Raw genomic sequence first — 20742 nt, 5'->3', positions numbered from 1 at the left:
TGTTTCAAATTTAATTTCACAGCACCTAATTTCGTAGTACGAGTCTTACACCTGTCCATAAAATATTCCGCTAGTTCATAGCTTACCCATTCAATGCTCATTCATAGATCACTGGAAATTGTATAGTTGGATAGCTGTCTTTAACAGGTAATTTACTGTACATTTTTACAAAACTATTTACAGTAATACAATAAAATTCATGTTTCTTTGGCAGTGAGATTTAGTTTAGCTGGGTGAGGAATTAGTGGTGAACTGCTTTGAGGTTTATGTACGTGGTCTCTTTCACAGTGCAATAAACATCACTCCCTTTGCTCCCTTAGCCAGATGGTGCAGATGAAGCCCATTAATGAGAGAATGCTTATTTGATCAGCTGCTCAGTTACAGTCCAGGCTCTAACACCCAACACAGGTCCCAACTCCATACCCCCTGCATTTTACTTGTCTACCATACAATTCTTAAAAGACAGTGCAAACCTTCAGTGAGTTACATTATCAAGACATAATACTTAACATCGGTCTGCTTATTGTAAATTGACTCAAATCTTCACAAACTGTTAAATCTCCACTGCAATTTACCCACCTCCCTGTTGTAAACGTACAAGAGTAATGTGATCCCTCGATAAAGTTCTCAGCTCCACAGTGCACTATTTCACAGCAGTTACATTTTACTGCAAATCAAGCAATGGCTCTGTCCTGTGACAAAATCACAGCTTTACTAGTCTTCCCACTCCACAAGAAAATTAATCACAATGCTCGCACATCTTTCTGAATAAAACCATTATTGAAATGGATAGTATGAGCTGCCTTTTTTTAAAAAAATGTGCAGTAGTCATCTCTGGGTTTTGTTTAAAAGTACACTTTTTCCTTCCCCAGAACAGACCCACCACAGGGGTCTTCTCGGTGGAAGTAAAACATTGTGGAGCCAGCTCCCAGCTTGCCCGTTCTTTAAAACAAATCCAAAACCATTAGATGTTTTTTCCTAAAATTAACTCCAGTAAGAGTTTCCAGCTGCATCTCAAGGCATCGTACAACCCCAGCCGTTAATTCCACAGTTGTCCGGTTTTTCCATTCGTTCCTCTACAGCAAATTCAACTTCAGTACAACAAACTGGACGGTTTTTCAGTACTTTTAGGTGGAGTCAATATCCCTCCGATGGACACGGGTGACAGCCTTGCTGTGGACTCCATTTTCCTCACATGCACCTCATCCTGAAAGTACAAAGTATAATTCAATTAGTTCATAGACCCATCAAATTGTCATTCAAAAGCAATCAAATGAATATAACATTCATCGCAATCTTACAAGCGTCGGGACTTTAATTTCATTGAACAGCACTCTGAAATCAATATTTGCAAATTAAAAGTTGATGGGGGCTGATTAACAACAGCCAATAAAACAGGGACAACAAGCAGCCGTTTCTGGAGAGGCCTCTGTCAGAGTGGGCCAGAGTAAAGTGGGGAGCTGAGGCTTTGGCTCAAGAGGATTCAGCATTAAAAAGGAGAAGGCAGGCGGAGAGGATGTTTCCAATAGCGAGGGTCTAGGACCAGAGGCCGCAGCCACAAAATAGAGGGACGTCCATTTTGAACAGAGATGAAGAGGAATTTATTTAGCCAGAAGATGATATTTCTGTGGAATCTTTGCCACAGACAGCCATGGAGACCAAGTTATTGGGTATATTTAAAGCAGAAGTTGATAAGTTCTTGACTAGTAAGGGCATTAGGAGGTTATGGGAGAAGGCAGCGGGCTGGGTTGCATGTTAACGCAAATGATGCATCAATGTTTCCATATACACATGATAAATAATTTAATCTGAATTCAAATCCAAAGCTTTGTGGTTCACCACTAGTCCCAGTTTACCATCACCTGCTGTTAACAAGCTATGTAATTTAAATTTCTGGCTCCCAACCCCAACGTAGGAGCTTCTCAAAGGCCTTTCTGAAGTCAGTCCACGGAGATCAGCGCCTCCCAACCTGGGGTCCACGAACCCTGATTTTCCTTTTGTAAAGGATAAACAAAACTGAAGAATAAGTTTGCAGAGTGCTTGGAGCTTCTTACATTGACCCTGCCTGTCTAAACAGTATACAAGAGTACTGCTTTACTACAGTAGTGAATAGACTATTAGAGCTTGCAGCTTTCTGGAGTTTAATTCCGATGTCCTTGGTGAGGAATCAGGGTGTTCTCGTTTCCTCTCACAGTACAAGGAGCTACCAGGAAGGTTAACTCGTCCTTGTAAATCATCCCATGATTAAGTTTGAGTTAATTTGGGTTGTGAGGTTCCAGGGGCAGCGTAGCTCGAACTCAGCACTGTCACTAATAACAAAGGTGGAATACTCACTAGCATATCCAGGTACTTGGTGTGTGTCTGGATGTTGTGTCGGTCCTCGTTTGCCACGTGTTTAAAGTCTCTCAACTTCACTGCGTCTCCTTCACTCACTGTCTTTGCAAAAGGGACCATCCAGTTAAAACACGCAGAAATGTTCTCCCATTTCAGGCCTAGAAACAAATAGGCAGAACAAATATTAGAAATAGCACACAAACACTGCAGATCATGTCAAACTGCAAGGTTATTCTGCAAGTTGATAGTGTTGTTCAGACGAAATATCGTGTGTTGGGCTTCATTAGTCGGCGGATTGAGTTCAAAAGCTGTGAGGTAACGTTGCAGCTCTACAAAACCCTGGTTAGGCCACACTTGGAAAATTGTGCTCAGTTCTGATGGCCTCATTACAGAAAGGATGTGGGACCTTTGGTGCAGAGCAGATTTAGCAGGGTGCTGCCTGGATTACTTGATGGCTCTGGGCTTGTATTTGCTTTGCGGGGGGGGCGGGGGGGAATGCTCATTGAACCTACTGTAATATGAAAGGTTTAGATAAAATGGACGTGGACAGAGCATTTCCTATAGTGGGGGAGTCTAGAACCAGAGGGGCACAGAATAGAGGATGTCCCTTTAGAAAAGGAGTAGGAGGAATTTCTTCAGCCAGGAGGTGAATATGTGAAATTCATTGGCACGGACGGCTGTGGAGGACAATTTATTGGGTGTACTTAAAGGAGAGGTTGACAGGTTCTCGACGAGCCAGGGTGTCAAAGGTGGGAGAATGGGGTTGAAGGGAACAATAAATCAGCCATGATGGAATGGCGGCGCAGTCATAATCATGGGAAAACACAGGCCCTTCCACCCATCTAGCCCACACTGAAACATTTAAACTGTCTACTCCCATCGACCGGCACCAGAACCCTCCACATCCCTACCATTCACGTACCTGCCCAAACTAGTTGTTCTTTTTGATATAAAAGAGGTTCATAGGGGTGGTTTTTGGGGACAGAGAGAGGGAGTCTGACCCTCTGCTCTGCATTTGAGGGCCAGTGACGTAGGCACCGCCGGCAGACCAGCAAGGACGAGGGCTGGTGGCGAGTCTGGAGTTCAGTTCCTCATTCGCCAGTGAGTTCTCGATCACCACGAAGTACAAAATCCCAAAGGTCACTCAGAAGTCTGCAGGTGTTACTCTGGGTTTCCAGGCATCAGCAGAATCTCTCGCTTACAGAGGAGACCGGGTCAGCACAAACAAGGTGGGCCGAAGGGCCTGTTTGTTGTGGTGCTCCATAACTGAGTTGAGACCCAATGGCCAGAGCCCTGCGATTTTCTGTAAGTCTGCTGGGGACCAATATCTGCAAATCCACCAGTCCACTGCAGACCGGAGATGACTGATCCCAGGGTCAGAGTGAGAGGGAAGAGGGGAGCTAGCTTTATCACATTCTGTTTTGTTGTGTTCTGCTGAAACTGTGGGCATGTTACACTGGCGGAACAAGCACGGACTGACACTTGTGGGTTGCCCCCAGATCACCTCGGACTGTACTGGTTGCTAATATAAACGTCGCATTTCACTGTTTCGATGTGACAAATCTGAGTCTGAGATCTACATCATTAAAGTTAAAACAGCAGATACGACCAGTGGTACCACAATAAACCTGCAGTGCAGTGCAGTTCAGTTCAGAGACTGCACATGCTCCGTGACCACAGGACTCCCTAAATACTGGCAGTCTAGTCTTTTCCCTCATTCTCAAGATATTCTGATTTGGATGCTGTAATTTGGCTCTGGTGGGAGAATCGAGTGAGTGTTAGAAGCAGGTGAAAGAGGCAGATGTGAGAAAATAGATCGTCAGACCATAAGAGATAGCAGAAGCAGGCCATTCAGCCCATCAAGTCAGCTCTATCATGGCTGATTTATCATCCCATTCTCTCTACCAGTGTACTATACGGATCAATGGTATAAACCGGGAGCCAAATGGACTCATATCGCGTGATTTCTACACAAAATAGACCACGCTGCAAGAACTGCCATACCTGAAGCTCTGAAAGTATCCTCCATGGGCGTGTAGTAACACAAAGCAGCAGCAGTCAGCACTCCGTACGGGAAACTTAAACTCTCCACATCCAGGATGCACAGATCCAGAAGCTGCACAGAAAGATGGTAATACGTTAATTATTTTATAGTGTACAATCAGCAGGCCCCATTGCAAATATCTAATCAGTCAACATGGCAGCAACTCAATACACAAAAGCATGCAGACATGATCAACAGGTTCAGTTGTTCAGACCAAATACTAGAACCCAAATGAGTCTCAGGATACACAACAGGTCAGATCAGTTAACGTGGTGAAGAGGGTTTGATACTACAGACAAATTGCAGGTTTCTGGATGACAGCAATTTTATGCTACATCGGACAGTGATGATGCTTCCCCAAGATTTACATCAACCGGGAAAGGGGGTTATGGAATGGCAGATGGAGTTTAACGTGCAAAAGGATGTGTTTTGGGAAGTCAGACAAGCCAGGACACTTGGTAAATGAAGCTGCTGTAGAAGAGACTCCTGGAAGTACATTGTTCAATGAAACTCGGAGCTGAAGGAAGCATTTGGCAGGTGTAAATTACTAAACGGGAAACATCAAAGTTAAAACAAATGCAGAACAGGTACAGAAGCAAAAAGGGGTGCACCTCCCGAAACCACTCACTAATCAGCTTAGCTCGTCATTTAGGCCACACGTGGCAGGCTGCACGGCTCTGGTGGCCCATTATAGGAAGGATGTCGAGGCTTTGAAAAGGGCACAGAAGAGGTTTACCAGGAAGCTGCCTGGGTTAGAAGTTGAACGAGTTAGAGCTGTTTTCTCTGGAGTACTGGAGACTGAGGGAAGGTTTGATAGAGGTTTATGAGAGGCAGAGAGAGTAGAAAAAGAGCATCTTTTTCCCGGGATTGAAATATCTAACACCAGAGGGCATGCAGTTAAGGTGAGAAGGGGCAAGTTCAAAGGACATGCAAGGGGCAAGTATTTTTTTTAAATATACACAGAATGATTGGCACCTGGAACGTGCTGCCTGGGGTGGTGGTAGAAGCAGATGTGTTAGAGACTTGTGACATTTAGACAGACACATGAATGTGAGGAAAATGGAAGGATAAGGACATTGTGTAGGCGGAGGAAATTAGTTCAGTTAGCCACTTGATTACCAGTTTAATTGGTTCACCATGACAATGTGGGCCGAATGGCCTGTTGTGTTCTGGTATTAATTACTTTAAACTGGTTTTTAAAACAGTTGCTTGAAAACACTGAAAGTAGTTACCCGAGCAATCTGTATGAAGACATCTTGCGAATACTGAGGAAGGGACATGTTGGGTACTTCCTTTAAAAAGACAATTTGAAGGTAAAGGTTTAACCAGCAAACAACAGTCACCGGACACAACTCCCAATTCAGTGCCTAGGGAAAAGGAAAACAAAATACTGAGTTACTTCGTACTGTGTGATCATTATTACTGTTGAAATGAGTCTGCAAGTTCAAGGTACACATCACCATATATAACTTGACTCATTTTCTTGCAGCCATTCACATGAAAAGAGAAATACAACTTATGAAAAACTATAAACAAAAGCTGACAACCAATGTGCAAAAAAAGGTTCCAGTAAATCAATATGGAGAACACGATTTTTAAACTCCTTGAAAGTTAATTGATCGGTCAAGTTTGCAAAGAGGGAAAAATTAATGTGCAGAAACCAGTCTCCTTTTCAATGGAGCCCAACTGAGGCCACAGCGTCTGAGCCGGAACACCAGAAGCTTTAACATCTCTCAGTGAAGCGAGCCACCATCTCATTCTCAAATGCAACTTTGATAGAGATGAACAAGAGGCAAAGATGGAGTGGGCAGCCACAGACTTCTCTCTGGTGCAAGAGTGGCTTCATAGAGGTGTACAAGATTAGGGCACAATGCTTGGGGAGGAGCTCAGATCAATTCCAACGTCATCGGCAAGGAGAGTAAATCTTCCCCCGTCAACACTCTGACCTCCTCCCACTGTCCAAAATGTACCGGTAAGCAGATCATTGTAAATTGTCCTGTGATTAGACTAGGGTTAAATAGGTGGGTTACTGCGCGGTGCATCTCCATTTACAACAGAGGTGAGGAGGAATTTCTTTAGCCAGATGGTGGTGAGACTGAAATTCATTGCCACTGACAGCTGTGGTGGCCAAGTCATTGAGTATATTTAAAGCGAATAGGTTCTTGATTAGTCAGGGCATCAAAGGTTACAGGAAATGGGATTGAGAGAGATAATAAATCAGCCATGATGGAATGGCAGAACAGACTCAATGGGCTGAATGGCCTGATTCTTCTGTGTCCTAACCTTGTGTTACCCCTGGTTCCTTTGCAACACAAAATGCTGTAGGAACTCAGCAGGTCAGGCAGCTTCTACGGAAATGTTTCGGGATGTGGCTTTTCATCAGGACTGGAAATGAAGGGGGGAAGATGCTAGAATAAAAAGATGGGAAAGTGAGGAATGCAAACTGGCAGGTGACAGGTGAGAGGGAGGGTAGACGGGGATTTGTAGTTGGCTTCTGTCTGAGGCAAGAACTACTTCTAAACTAAAGACACAATTCTATACACAAACAATACCCTCTCACTGCTCTTAATTAAACAATAAAGAGACACTTTCAAGATCAACTCTCGTTATGGTGATTGTTTAACAGGCAAATTCTTCAAAAGGTTGCATGTTTGAAATTCTGTAACACAAAGGTGTGGGTTCCAAATCATTCAGTGTTTTTCAGACATTAGGGGAAAAAAAACTTAATATTCTGAGATGCTGGAAATCCAGAGAGAAAAACACACAGACACACACACACACACACAATGCTGGAAGAACTCTGTGGAGGGAGGTCAGGCAGAATCTGTGGAGGGAAATAAACAATCAATGTTTCGGGCCGAGACCCTTCACTAGGACTGAAGAGCGGGAAGATGCTTGAATGAGGTTGGGGAGGGGGAATAAGGACAAGCTGGCAGGAGATGGGCAAGACCAGCAGGACTGATAAATAAATAGATAAAAGACTTCAGAAGGGATCAGACTGAAAAGCAAGAGAATAGTCACTGGGTCTCGAGCAGGTCCCCTCCATGGCTGACCCGCTGAGTTCCTCCAGCTCAGTACTGTGGTGTGATGGTACCAGACTGGAGTTACTTTGCCCGCAATTACAGGATTCTCAGCTTACATCTCTGCATCTCCCTAGATGCCCTTGTCATGTGTAACACTTAGTTCACAGCTCACGAGATCTCCTCTACACTGGGAAGACCCATGGTGATGGGGGGGGTGGGGGCGGGTTCCAGCTGCTTGTGGGAAGGAACCAGAGCACCCAGACGAAACCCATTCAGTTCACAGGGAGGACGTATAGACTCCTTCAGATGGCATCGGAATTGAATTCGATGGCCCCAGCTGCAAGTGTTGCTCTAGCCACTACGACATTGTGCATCTATCGAGTGTATTTCATGCATTGCTGCTATTAACCAACAAATTTCATGACACGCCATTGATAATCAACCCGATTGTGACTCAATTCCTTCAAAAAGGACAAGCTCAAAGCAACACACTACATGCTGGCAAAACTCAGCGGGTCAGACAGCATCTATGGAAGTGAAAACAGTCGACATTTCAGGTCGAGAGTCCTCATCAGGACTGGTGAGGAAGGGAGAAGCCAGAACTAGGACGAGCTTAGATCTGTGATGTTCAAGCACGTTACCTTTAAAATAATTAACTCCATATCCAGTATCTCTGTTTCCGTGCATGCTCCGTCTGTGACATACGCAAACTCATTCAGTTTTGGAGGGTAGATTTCCTGAAATAAAAAGAACCATAAATGTAAAATTAGATTTTAAGACAGTTTACTTTTATGCCGCACGGTCACACGGGAAGCTGCATTGCAGCTGAGAGCAAGGCTCAACAACGAGTTGTCAAAACTGCCCAACGCATCGCTGGCACAGGGCTGCCTACCACCATGGGCAGACATACAGAAAGGGCCAGAAACATCAGGAAGGATCTCACCTCCCCTGCTCACGGACTGTCCGTCCCACTCCCATCAGGGAGGAGGCTACGTAGCATCCATGCTGGGACCACCAGACTCAAAAAGTTACTTTCCCCAAGCAGTGAGGCTGATCAACACCTCCACCCACTAACCCACCCCTCCACACCCCCAACCACCAATACTATCATTTCCTGTCAGTCACCTTGTGTACAGACACTCCTGTGCCAAGCGTCACTTTATGGACATACAATCAATCTTAAACTGTCTTATGCATTTATCAAAGTTGCTGGTGAACGCAGCAGGCCAGGCAGCATCTCTAGGAAGAGGTGCAGTCGACGTTTCAGGCCGAGACCCTTCATCAGGACTAGTTGATGTGTGTTGCTTGAATTTCCAGCATCTGCAGAATTCCTGTTGTTATGCATTTATATTTATTGTGTTTTCTACTATTCTGTTCTTTATCCTCGTTTTTTTTTGCACTACACCGGACACAGATTAGCAGTCATTTTGATCTTTACATTTAAATGTCTTAATGTATCTGCATCTACCACCACCCTGGCCGGGTGTTCCAGGTACCCATCACCGCCTTGTGTAAAAATGCTACCTCTGACATCCCCCCTATACTTTCTTCTAATCACCTTAAAATTATACCCCCTTGTATTAGTCATGTCCACCTGGAAAAAAAGCCTCTGGCTGTCCACTCTGTCTATGCCTCTTACCATCTTGTACACCTCTCATCCTTCTTCGCTCCAAACAAAATCCCTAGCTCGCTCAACCTGTCCTTGTAAGACACGCTCTCTAAACCAGGCAGCATCCTGGTAAATGTCCATCTTCCCAACGCCCTGCTCCTGCCTTACGGGTGCCACAGTAGCAACGCTGTTGCAGTCGGATTTCAGAGTTCAAGCCCCGCATCCTCCCAGTGGAACGGTTAAATCCGGGGCTCGGGAGGGCCAAAAGGGTCTGCTCTGCCATTTAACTGTAAATAAAATAAAATCTGCTCGAAACAATACTCGCCCACTACGCCAGCCACACATCCTTACCTCCAGCTTTGCCGCGATGAACAGCGAGGAGATGCCGATAAGTTGCAGCTTGCTTTTATGAACATTCTCCTGAGTAAACATGAACCGATCAAAAAAATCCTGAGCCAGGTAAAAGGTTTCTCTATGGAGCATGTAAACTTCACAAACCTGCAAAGCAGAAGCCAGAAAATTGTCGGGCACACGAATAGTACAAAGCTGTGACGGTGACAGAAACACAGCGACGCTTGGACTCGTTAGGACTCCGCACGCAATTTGCGTTGTATATGTAAACATTATTATTTTTATCTTTTTGTCTCTGCAGTTTATTCTCTCGTGCACACTGGTTAGTTGTCCGTCTTTGTGTCCACTGAGTTTATTAGGTTTACTGTGAATGCCCACAAGAAAATTAACCTCAGGGTAGTACATGCTGACATACTTAGACAATAAATTTACTTTAACCTGCAGGCTGCCCCAGCACATCGGACTGTTGGTCGTTGACAACACACACTGTACGTTTTGATGTACATGTGATAAGTAAGTTAACCTTCACAAAGCTAACTAGCTTGCTGTCATTAAGGGCATATAAGAACTGACTTCCCCTCGCTCCACTTCTCTTCTTCCATTCCCCATTCTGGTTCCTCTCCCCTCTTTCACCTGCCCATCACCTGGGTCCCCTCCTTTCCTTTCTCCCCCATGGTCCACTCTCCTCTGCAATCAGATTCCTTCAACCACCTACCACCTCACAGCTTCTCACTTCACCCCCTCCCCCCACCTGCCTCCCCCATCATCTGCCAGCTTGTACTCTTAACCCTCGCTCACCATCTTCTCCCTCTTTTCTTTCCAGTCCTGAAGAGGGTCTCGGCTCAAAACCCAATTTGTTTTCATTTCCATGGATGCTGCCTGACCTGCTGAGTTCCTCCAGCATTGTGTGTGTTGCTTTGGATTTCCAGCAGTTACAGGATCCCTTGAGTTTATGAAAGATAAGTATTTCCTTTCCCTGCGGGCATGGGAAGTTAACCTGAATAGGTTTTTTATTAATTCACCAACGTTGTCAGCACCATCTCAGATTGCAACAAGGCGTGACAGACCAGCTAACTGAGTGAGGTTACAACCACCTTCCACTCAAGGTCAGTAAAGACCAAGGAGTTGATGGCAGATTTATTTAGAGATGTGGCATGGGACAGACCCTTCCAGCCCAACGAGCCACACTGCACAGCGACCCACTTATTCACAGGACCATTTACAACCAGCAACTGACCTACTAAACAGTACACTCTTGGAATTTGGGAGGAAACCAGAGCACCCGGAAGAAACCCAAGCACTTACAGGAAGAAAACATAGAACATAGATGCAGGAGTAGGCCATTCAGCCCTTCGAGCCTGCATGGCTGATCATCCAACTCAGAACTCTGTACCTGCCTTCTCTCCATACCCCCTGATCCCTTTAGCCACAAGGGCCATATCTAACTCCCTCTTAAATATAGCCAATGAACTGGCCTCAACTGTTTCCTGTGGCAGAGAATTCCACAGATTCACCACTCTCTGTGTGAAGAAGTTTTTCCTAATCTCAGTCCTAAAAGGCTTCCCCTTTATCCTCAAACTGTGACCCCTCGTTCTGGACTTCCCCAACATCGGGAACGATCTTCCTGCATCTAGCCTGTCCAATTTCTTTAAGATTTTAAATGTTTCAATAAGATCCCCCCTCAATCTTCTAATTTCCAACGAGTATAAGCCTAGTCGATCCAGTCTTTCATCATATGAAAGTCCTGCCATCCCAGGAATCAATCTGGTGAACCTTCTTTGTACTCCCTTTGTCTTTCCTCAGATTAGGGGACCAAAACTGCACACAATACTCCAGGTGTGGTCTCACCAAGGCCTTGTACAACTGCAGTAGTACCTCCCTGCTCCTGTACTCGAATCCTCTCGCTATAAATGCCAGCATACCATTAGCATTTATAAGAACACACAAACTTCTCACAGTTTCGGAACTGAACTCTGAGTTTGGAAAGCGAAGTCGAGGGAACACACATTAGTCCCCACTGAGGGATCAGCAGTGGAAAAGGTAAGTGGTTTCAAATTCTGGATGTCAACGCAGATTGCACAATAGCTATATTTTTATTTTAAAAAGAGTTTGAGGAGATTTGATACGGCTAAGATTTCTGTGGAGAGCATTCTTACTGCTTGCATCACTCTCTGGTACAGAGGCTCCAAAGCACAGGATTGTAAACTCAGCCAGCTCCACTGCGAGCATCAGCCTCCCCAGTAGAGGACATCTTCAAAGGGCGATGCCCCAGAAAGGCAACATCCATCGTGAAGAACCCTCCCCACCCAGGACATCCGCCTTCTCATTGTTACCAACAAGGTGGTGGGACCAGAGCCGGAAGAACATTTCAGAAACGACATCCTCGCCTCCTCCACGTTTCTGACCAGACAATGAACCAACCCAAGGACACTGCCTCAGCTTTTGCAGTACTTTTTTTAAAAAAAAAATTTCTTATTGTAATTCATGTACATTTAGGTGTTGCATTGTACTGCTGCCACAAAACAAATTTCACAATATACCAGACTGATCATAAACTTGATTCTGAGCCTGAGAGCTGGACGAGATTAGACAGTAGTTCCCAAAGCTAACTTCTATAAACATTAGTCAAATACATCAAGTCCGACTTAATACTCCTACGTAAAATGAGACAAGATAGACTGAGGACTGACCGGGAACTCTGGCTAGTAATTTACCAGCAGTGATAATAAGCCCAAATCAGAGTCTCTGTATCCTCTGCAGCACAGGTTCCCAACCGGGCTCAATAGTCCTCTTGCTTAATGGCATCAGTCCACGGCGTGAGAAACACTGGGAACCCCCGAACCAAAAAGAGGTACGGGAGTGTGACGGCATTCTACACTCTCCTAACTAGATGCAGAACCAATACTAAGACCATAAGACATAGGAGCAGAATTAGGCCATTTGGCCCATCAAGTCTGCTCTGCCATTTCATCATGGCCGATCCAATTTTTCCATCTTCAGCCCCACTCTCCGGCTGTCTCTCCGTAACCTTCGATGTCATGTCCAATCGAAAACCTATCAAGCTCTGCCTTAAATACACCCAACGACTTGGCCTCCACAGCTGCCTGTGGTAATAAATTCACCACCCTCTGGCTAGATGGAGAGATGGAAAATTAACCAGAACCCCACTGAGGAATGGACAAAATGAATGAAATTTCTCTGCATCGCTGTTTTAAACAGACACCCACCCCTATCTTGTCCTAGATTTCCACTGTGGGAAACATCCTTTCCACATCTGCACTGTCTAGGCCTCTCAACATTCGAAAGGTTGCAATCAGATCCCTCTCATCCCAAATTCCAGTGAGTACAGACCCAGAGCCATCAACCATTCCTCGTATGATAACCCTTTCATTCCCAGAATCATCCTTGTGAATCTCCTCTGAACCCTCTCCAATTCCAGCACATCTTATAAAGCCTCAGCATCACATCCCTGCCAGACCTCTTGAAATGAATGCCAACATTGCATTTGCCTTCCTCACCACTGACTCAATCTGCAAGTTAAACTTTAGGGTGTTCTACACAGGGACTCTCAAGTCCCTTTGTATCTCAGATTTTTGGATATTCTCTCCATTTAGAAAATAGTCTGCACATTTATTTCTACTATCAAAGTGCATGACCATGCATTTTCCAAAATATTTCATTTGCCACTTTCTTTCCCATTGTCTAAGTCCTTCTGCAGCCTATTTGTTTCCTCAACACTACCTGCCCCTCCACCAATCTTCGTATCATCTGCAAACTTGGCAACAAAGCCATCTATTCCATCGTCTAACTCATTGATATACAGCATAAAAAGAAGCGGTCCCAACACCGACCCCTGCGGAACACTACTAGTCACTGATAGCCAACCAGAAAAGGATCCTCTTACTCCCACTCACTGCCTCCTACCAATCAGCCAATGCTCTAACCATGTCAGTAACTTTCCTGTAATACCTCAAGTGTGGCACCTTGTCAAAGGCCTTCCGAAAGTCCAAACATACAATATGCACTGCATTTCTCTATCTATCCTATTGGTCAACCTCCGCTTTAAATGAATGCTACAGATTCACCACCCTCTGGCTAAACACCAAAGCATCTGGAGGCCAGTAAACCGAGGCGGCAACACAAGTGACAGTCCGTCCTCAGTCACTTCCCCCACCAGCAGCTGCTGCTGCAAGGAGCATCTTTACCTTCCAGACCACTCTGCTGTCATCTCCACCGTAGACACAGGTGAAACACTGCTGGGTTTGCCAAAGCCACTCAACCCCATTTCACGATCACTTTCACCTCCCCCATCCTAACAACTTTCTACAGGAGCACCGTCAAGTGTCCCGTCTGGCTGCATCATTGTGTGGTAGGAAGCTGCAAGGCATCGGACTGCAAGACCCTACAGAGAGGAGCATCATCAGGGTCTCTCCACACACCATTTGTGACATTTACCTGGAACAAGCGCCACAGCTCACATTGAAACCTATTAAATACGGAAATGCCTAGATCGAGAGGATGTTTCCTACAGAGGGGGAAGACTAGGACCGGACAGCAGCCTCGGAACAGAGAGGCATCCATTTAGAACAGAGATGCTGCAATACCTGCAAACTGAAGCTTTGAATATCAAATGCAGAACAGAGAACCCTACAGTACAGGCCCCTCGGCCCACAATGTTGTGCTGATCTTTTATCCTACTCCAAAATCAACCTAATCTTTCCATTCCACAGAGCTTCCCATTACCCATGTGCCCAAGAGTTGTGTGTTTTGGAAATGTACAAATGTCCCCAATTTACCCCTGGCAGGGTACTCCACACACCCATTACTCTATGTAAAGAACTGATATCTCCCTTATACTTTCCTCCAACCATCTTAAAATTATTCACCCTGATATTAGCCACTTCCACCCTGGGAAAAAAGTCTCTGCCTGTCCACTATCTGTGCCTCATTTCATCTTGTACACCTCTATCCAGTCGCCTCTCATCCTCCTTTGCTCGAGAGAGAAAGAACCCTCCCTCAACTCATCTTCAAAAGACTGGCTCTCAAATCCGAGCAGCATCCTCATTCCTCTGAAGCTTCCACATCCTTCCTGTAATGAGGTGACCAGAACCGAACACAATACTCCAAGCGTGGTGTAACCAGGGCTTTACTGAGCTGCAACGTTACCTCAACGGCTCTCGAACTCAATCCCCCGACTAATGAAGGCCAACATACCACACACTTTAACCACTATCAACTGGCACAGAAACTGAGGGGTTGATTGACATGGAGTACATGATCCCTCAAAGCTACTGTGCAAATTGAATGCTGATAATTCGAATCCAAATCTAAGATAATGAAACAAGTTTAGTATATAATGACAAACCTCTATTAGCCAGTCGAGTAGAATTGCTCTCATTTTTGGCTGTAAGGACGGGTGCAAGGAGAGAACATCTTTACTGTGCGTGTATTTTATTTCCTTCTTCAACATGTTTGACCAAACGTCTTCAGAGCTTCCCCAGCTAGAAACAGAAAAAACAAGTCAGGAAAGCACCACTAACACGAGAACACATTTGATGTTAATAAGCTCTTTCGAAATCTCTCTGCAGGAATACACATTAAGACAATCTGCTTCCTCCGACTCTGCACCTTCAGACATCTCCTGGAAAAGATCGCTGAAGTAGCTACAGAACACGATTTCATGCCGTCTCTCAGCCCACTTCAGTTTGGTTCCATTTGAGAAACCATTTCCTTTTCAAATCTCATAACACCCATCAGTTTCAGGATCGTCAGTCCATTCGTCATTTTCACCGCTTTTAACGTATTACCTCTGGGTCTGAAATATGTAGTGCAGTAGTGTGGCGCTAGTGCAAATGCTTCACAGAGCCAGGGATCTGGGTTGAAGTCTCACCGCTGTCTATAAGGAGACCGCGTGGGTTTCCTCCGGGTGCTCCAGTTTCCTTCCACACTCCAAAGATGTACAGATTAGGGGCAGTTAGTTGTGGGCATGCTGTGTTGGCACCAGAAATGGGTGGGCTGCCCTCTCCCCAGCACATCCTCGGACTGTGTTGGTCATTGACACAATGGATACATTTCACTGATGTACATGTGACAAAAAGCTAATCTTTAGAGGTGCATTTTTAATACCCCTTACTGTCATTCTAACGCAACACTGGTCTCTTCATCTTTATCTCCATGCAGATTTTGGTTTTGAACTTTAGAAAACTTCAATCACTTCCACGTACAACTGAACTGCCCAAGAATATAGTCTGACACTCCCTACAGCTGAAACTGATAGTCATTATCATGGTATACTTAAAAATGTTAGCATCTCAAACTAAATTCAACTTATTGTGTTAAGGTTATAGGCTGGTTAGGTTAATATTAAGGTAAGCACAATATAGTGGGCAAAGGACCTGTACCCCACTGTACCCATGATTAGGGTAGGTTTAAATCTGGGGTTGTTGTGTCTCTCAGGGCCTGTACCCCACTGTACCCCTAATTAGGCCAGGGTTAAATTTGGGGTTGTTGCATGGCACGAAGGGCCAGAAGGGCATTTCTGTGCCATATCTCAATAAATAATGTTCTCTGTTCAGGCTGTGGACGCAATCTCTCTACTGGAAACTAGGGTGCTCAAATTTAATTATTATCTATTTTATTTACTTAGAGATACAGTGCAAATTAGGCCCAATGAGCCACCCAGCAATCCCCAATTTTACCCTAGCCTAATCATGGGACAATTACAATAATAATTGATCTTCTAACCGGTACATCTTTGGACTGCGCAAGGAAATTGGAGAAAAGCCACAAGCTCAAGGGGAAAATGTACAGACTTGCACAGGAGGACGCTGGAACTGAACGCTGAACTCCAACATCCAGAGCTGTTATAGTGTCGCACTAACTGCGACAGTACCATGCTGTCTTACTTTTAAAACATCAACTTATAATCCACTTCTCATCCAACAGATAGAACTTTAGCAGCATTGAAATTTTAACCATCAGACCATTTCAGCATACTTTTGGCAAACACAAACACTTGGGGTAAAGATTTGGAAGCTTTCCATTGAAATGTTGCCCCAAATCCTATGCAACAGGGTACTTACCCAAGAGGTGGTAGCGGTGATTTGTTTAGGAATAAATTTTTAAACCTATATTGTGTGAACTTGGAGAAGTCTTCAGTGAGATCGTTCTCTTTGTGGGGTGTAGGGATAAGGACACACGGACTAACACCTCCGGGTGCAATGGGAGCCCAACAACTCTGTCAAAAAAAATTAAGTTATTGTAATTCGGAGCTCTGATCAAATGCTATTACGAACAGAGCACAGCAGCACCTCCACTTTCTTAGAAGATTCAGCATGACATCTAAAACTTTGACAAACTTCTACAGATATGTGGTGGAGTATATTGACTGGCTGTATCACAGCCTGGTATGGATGGAAACACCAATGCCCTTAAGAAAATCCTCAAAAAGTGGTGGATACGGCCCAGTCCATCACAGGTAAAACCCTCCCCACCAATGAGCACATCTACACGGAGTAGGGTCACAGGAATTCAAGGACCCCCATCACCAGGGACCTGTGTTCTCACTGCAGTTGCCATCAGGAAGGAGTCACAGGAGCCTCAGAAACCACTCTACCAGGATCAGGAATAATTATTATCCTTCAGCCATCGGGCTCCTGAACCAGAGGGGATGACTTCACTCACCCCATCACTGAAATGTTCCCACAACCTATGGACTCACTTTCAAGGACTCTTCATCTCGTTTTCTGGCTAAATTATTGCTATTTATTTATATTTGCAGTTTGTTGTCCTCTGCACTCTTAGCGAATACCCTAGCTGTCTGGTCTTTCACTGATTCTGTTAATAGTTACTATTCCATAGATTTACTGAGTATGCCCGCAAGAAAGTGAACCTCAGGCTTGTCTATGGTGAAATGCTGAACGTACTTTGATAATAACATTTGAACTTTGAATTTTAAGCACCCTCTGCTGGTCGCAGTATTTCAAAAACGATAAAATACTGAGGCACACATTTTAAGCTTGCTGCTACTAATTCCATTTTATATTCATAAATAAACACAGGTTCACAGTAATTTAGAATGGGAAAGCTGTTCAAAATAATTGATTCCCCCCCCCCCCAGCTCAGGGTCCAGCATCTCGGAAAGTTGGCAGCAAGTGGGAGCTCAGTTGAGGCTGATGGAAGGGAAGGCGGCATTAATAATGGGGTGATGATGAATGAAGAGGCATCGGTCTCACGCTGAACGGCGTTGGGAATGAACGAGCCCCGGGTTGAGGTGTGAACCCCGCAATACCCCGAGGCCAGAGTGTCACTCACATCCCACCTCTGATTTCCCCCCCGCTAAACGTTCGCGAGGGAAAACTTCCCGCGTTTATTCATTTCCGTCTTAATTTAACGACCGGGTCCGGCCGCTCCGATCGATCGACCCCCCAGCCCCGGTTCAAAGCCCCACACCGGTCACCCGACACTGTTACAGTGGGTCGGCTCCGCGGGTTAAAGCCGGGGTCGCGGGGACCCCGCTGACCTTCCCGCCGGTCTGTTACCCCGGGTTGCAAATCAAACCCCCTACCCCGGGGGGGGGGTTGTTGGGTTTGCACAGTCACTATACAGAACGGTGGGGGTCGGGTCGGGGGGTGGGGGGAGATACAGTTAGCCCGCACCCCCCACCCCATCCGCGCTGCCAGAACTTCGCCCGCCAACCTCTGAGCACAATGGGAAAACACCGCGTTTTCTCTCATAATAAAAATGTATATTCCTGCTTCCGGGCGGGTTTTCATTTTAAATTTTAGTGCGGGAATTGAAAACCCTTCTGCCCCCACCCAGCTCCTGCAAGGCGGGCGGGCGCGCCTCCGCCAGGGACCTCCCTTCCTCGCAGGAGAAGCCGGAACCGGCGGCGGGACAGCGCGCTCACCCGGCCCTGTCCCGTCCACAGAACCCCCAAAATAACACCCAAGTCAATCAAAGCTCCAACGGAGCACACCGAGCCCTCCCAACCACCAGCACTGCGGCGGGTACGCAACACCGCCTGTCCGTCGGGTGCACTTAAAAGTTTTAAAGACATGTCGCACGATTAAAGCATCAAAAATATATATTGTTTGCTTACTTGAACAAAATGCACAACCCTATCCAAAATAACATTTCCTCCACCCCCAACCACACTGGACCCTCAGAATCAGGTTTAATAAGGAGGCCAAGTCATTGGGCATATTTACAGCGGAGGTTAATAAGTTATTAAGGGTGTCAAAGGTTACAGGAGAATGGGGTTGAGGGGGATAATTAATCAGCCATGATGGAATGGTGGAGCAGACTAGATGGGCCGAATGGCCCGATTCCGCTCCATTATCTATCACTGGCAGAGATGCTCAAATTTGCTGTACCCCACCTCGCTTTACCCAGGAGGAGCGTTTAGTACATCTCTGCAGTAACACTGTCCAAATCGACGCCAATTCTCATTATCATCCCCACAAAGATGCGAATAGGAGTCCCCTACCTGTATCTGGAACTGATGTCTTCGCTTATTAACTTCTGCTTCGTGGCAACGTTGATTGCATGCCTAGAATGAAATTAACTTGTTACTGTACCAGTCAGCTGTATCATTTTTTTGGTATAAAACGTTGTCAAATTATACACTTACTTCAGATTTCCTCCTCTTGGACTGCACGGGGCCATTCTTTTGTTCCTCCACTTTTGCCTGCCTAGCTTGTAAACGATCACTGTTTAAAACAGACAGGATTGAACATAAGCATCACCTCCCATCTCACCCCCACCCCGCCAAATGTATGAAAAATAAATATTTCCTCACCTGCGTCTCGACATCCTCTTGAAAATCCTGTAAAAATATCAATTGTAAAATATTACATACACAATATTGATATTTTACAAAAAGACCCACGGCATTAACTTCATGTCAGCCTCAATGTCATCTACATTTTAAAAAAATAAGAGGACATTTAATGAAAATGTAACCGAAAGGGCTTTTTTTTTTGCAAAAGAGGTTCCTTTGAAACTGCCCTTTGGCGCATGAGCAACAGTCGACTTTAACTTAATATTATATCCACTCAAAATAAACACCCCGCAGCAACCTTATTTATACTATCCTCAATATATTTGTCATTAATTGGGTTGATGGTGAAGTATAAAGAGTACGTCTTTGATATTTTTAAGATTACTTGATGTCCCACCCGGTTCCGCGCCAATTTACACTGAGCGGGTAAAGCCTGGATTGGACACGGTCACAGAACAGCCGCCAACTCTATTAAAAACACTCGCCTTTGCACTAAATAAACTCAGTATCGCAATTTTCCACCTCGCCTTCAAATCACGGTCACATAAGTCTCCTGGCTGAAGTTCTTTTTTGTACAAGCACACACTTACAGAGAAGCCGGTGAATTAAATGCATGCAGCGCTTAAAGAACCCGGCGCTGGCTCCCATTAATCATTTCCCGAGCCGGTCATACACATCAGTGCATTTGCTTCCCTCCCGCCACTTTAGGCACAGGCTGGGTATTTTTAGGGACAAGAGCCTGCATGCATGGTCCCAGTGACTGAAGCCGCTCCTTACCCCGGCTGCTGCGCTGCCGCTGCCCAGAAAGGTCTCCGCTGGCGCCGGCGCCAACACTTTTAACAAGCCAGCAAATCCAATGCGCATGTCCCCCAGGTGAACGAAAAATACACTTTCCCCCCGGCTCGACTATTCCTCAATATGACCGACTCAGCATACCTCTATTAATCCAAAACGTGCTTCGCTTGGGCAAATGATAATTTTGAAAAGTTTTAATTTTGGAGAAATTGCCCGCTAGCTTCTGGAGCCGCCTCCGGCCCCTCCCCCGGGGTGGGGATTTAAAAAACACCAATCGTCGCAACAAACCGGCCGCGCAACGTGAGTTTGGCTCCGAATGTAAACACAAACTCCAGTTCGGGCTGTCACTGCCGTCCCGCGTGCTAATAACATCGGACACAACCAATAAATAGCGACTGTAAATTGCTACTAAATCTACCAGCGGGCATTTCATTTGATCCAACCTAAGTAGCGCTCAACCTGAACTGTGAGTGGATGTTTCCGATAGTCTAAGACCAGAGGTCACAGCCTCCGAATCCCTTCAGAACAGAGATAAGGAGGGATTTCTTTCACCAGAATCTGAGGAATTCATTGCCACAGGCAGCCGTGGAGACCAAATCACAAACACGAGACATTCTGCGGACACTGGAAATCCAGAGCAACACATACAAAATGCTGGAGGAACTCAACAGGTCAGGCAGTGTCTATGGAAAAGTGCTGATGGAGGGTCTTGGCCCGGAACGTCGACTGTACTCTTTTCCACAGACGCTGCCCGGCCTGCTGAGCTCCTCCTGGTCATTTGGGCGGGTCGCTTCCAAGTCACTGG

General features: G+C 45.5%; 1 protein-coding gene across 3 annotated transcripts; it reads right to left on the bottom strand.

Moving 5' to 3' along the window:
- Positions 1–8: 8 nt before the first annotated feature.
- ccne2 (cyclin E2) lies at positions 9–20104 on the bottom strand. Of its 3 annotated transcripts, none has more exons than XM_072251750.1 (12): positions 20079–20104; positions 19161–19187; positions 18993–19071; positions 18849–18911; positions 16444–16598; positions 14727–14862; positions 9362–9508; positions 8043–8138; positions 5611–5745; positions 4339–4450; positions 2335–2492; positions 9–1207 (listed from the first exon to the last, which is right to left on the bottom strand). In XM_072251750.1, exons 2-12 carry the CDS (start codon positions 19172–19174, stop codon positions 1094–1096), a joined length of 1209 nt encoding a protein of 402 aa, XP_072107851.1. In that variant the 5' UTR covers positions 19175–19187; positions 20079–20104; the 3' UTR covers positions 9–1093. The 3 variants fall into 3 exon arrangements, with proteins under 3 accessions (XP_072107851.1, XP_072107834.1, XP_072107843.1); XM_072251733.1 differs by lacking the exon at positions 20079–20104 and adding an exon at positions 19920–19955; XM_072251742.1 differs by lacking the exon at positions 20079–20104 and adding an exon at positions 19733–19789.
- Positions 20105–20742: the final 638 nt, after the last annotated feature.

Source organism: Mobula birostris, chromosome 1, assembly GCF_030028105.1.
Source record: "Mobula birostris isolate sMobBir1 chromosome 1, sMobBir1.hap1, whole genome shotgun sequence".
In the NCBI taxonomy this organism is placed as follows: domain Eukaryota; kingdom Metazoa; phylum Chordata; class Chondrichthyes; order Myliobatiformes; family Myliobatidae; genus Mobula; species Mobula birostris.
The sequence above is the reverse complement of the archived record's forward strand: the minus strand, read 5'-3'. Positions and strand labels throughout refer to the sequence as shown.

Excerpts from the sequence above, each read along its gene's own strand:
- ccne2 (XM_072251750.1), bottom strand. Across the intron at positions 18,912-18,992 it reads CCAAGAGGAGGAAATCTGAA|GCATGCAATCAACGTTGCCA; the intron begins GTAAGTGTATAA and ends ATTTCATTCTAG. Across the intron at positions 14,863-16,443 it reads TCACCGCTACCACCTCTTGG|CTGGGGAAGCTCTGAAGACG; the intron begins GTAAGTACCCTG and ends TTCTGTTTCTAG.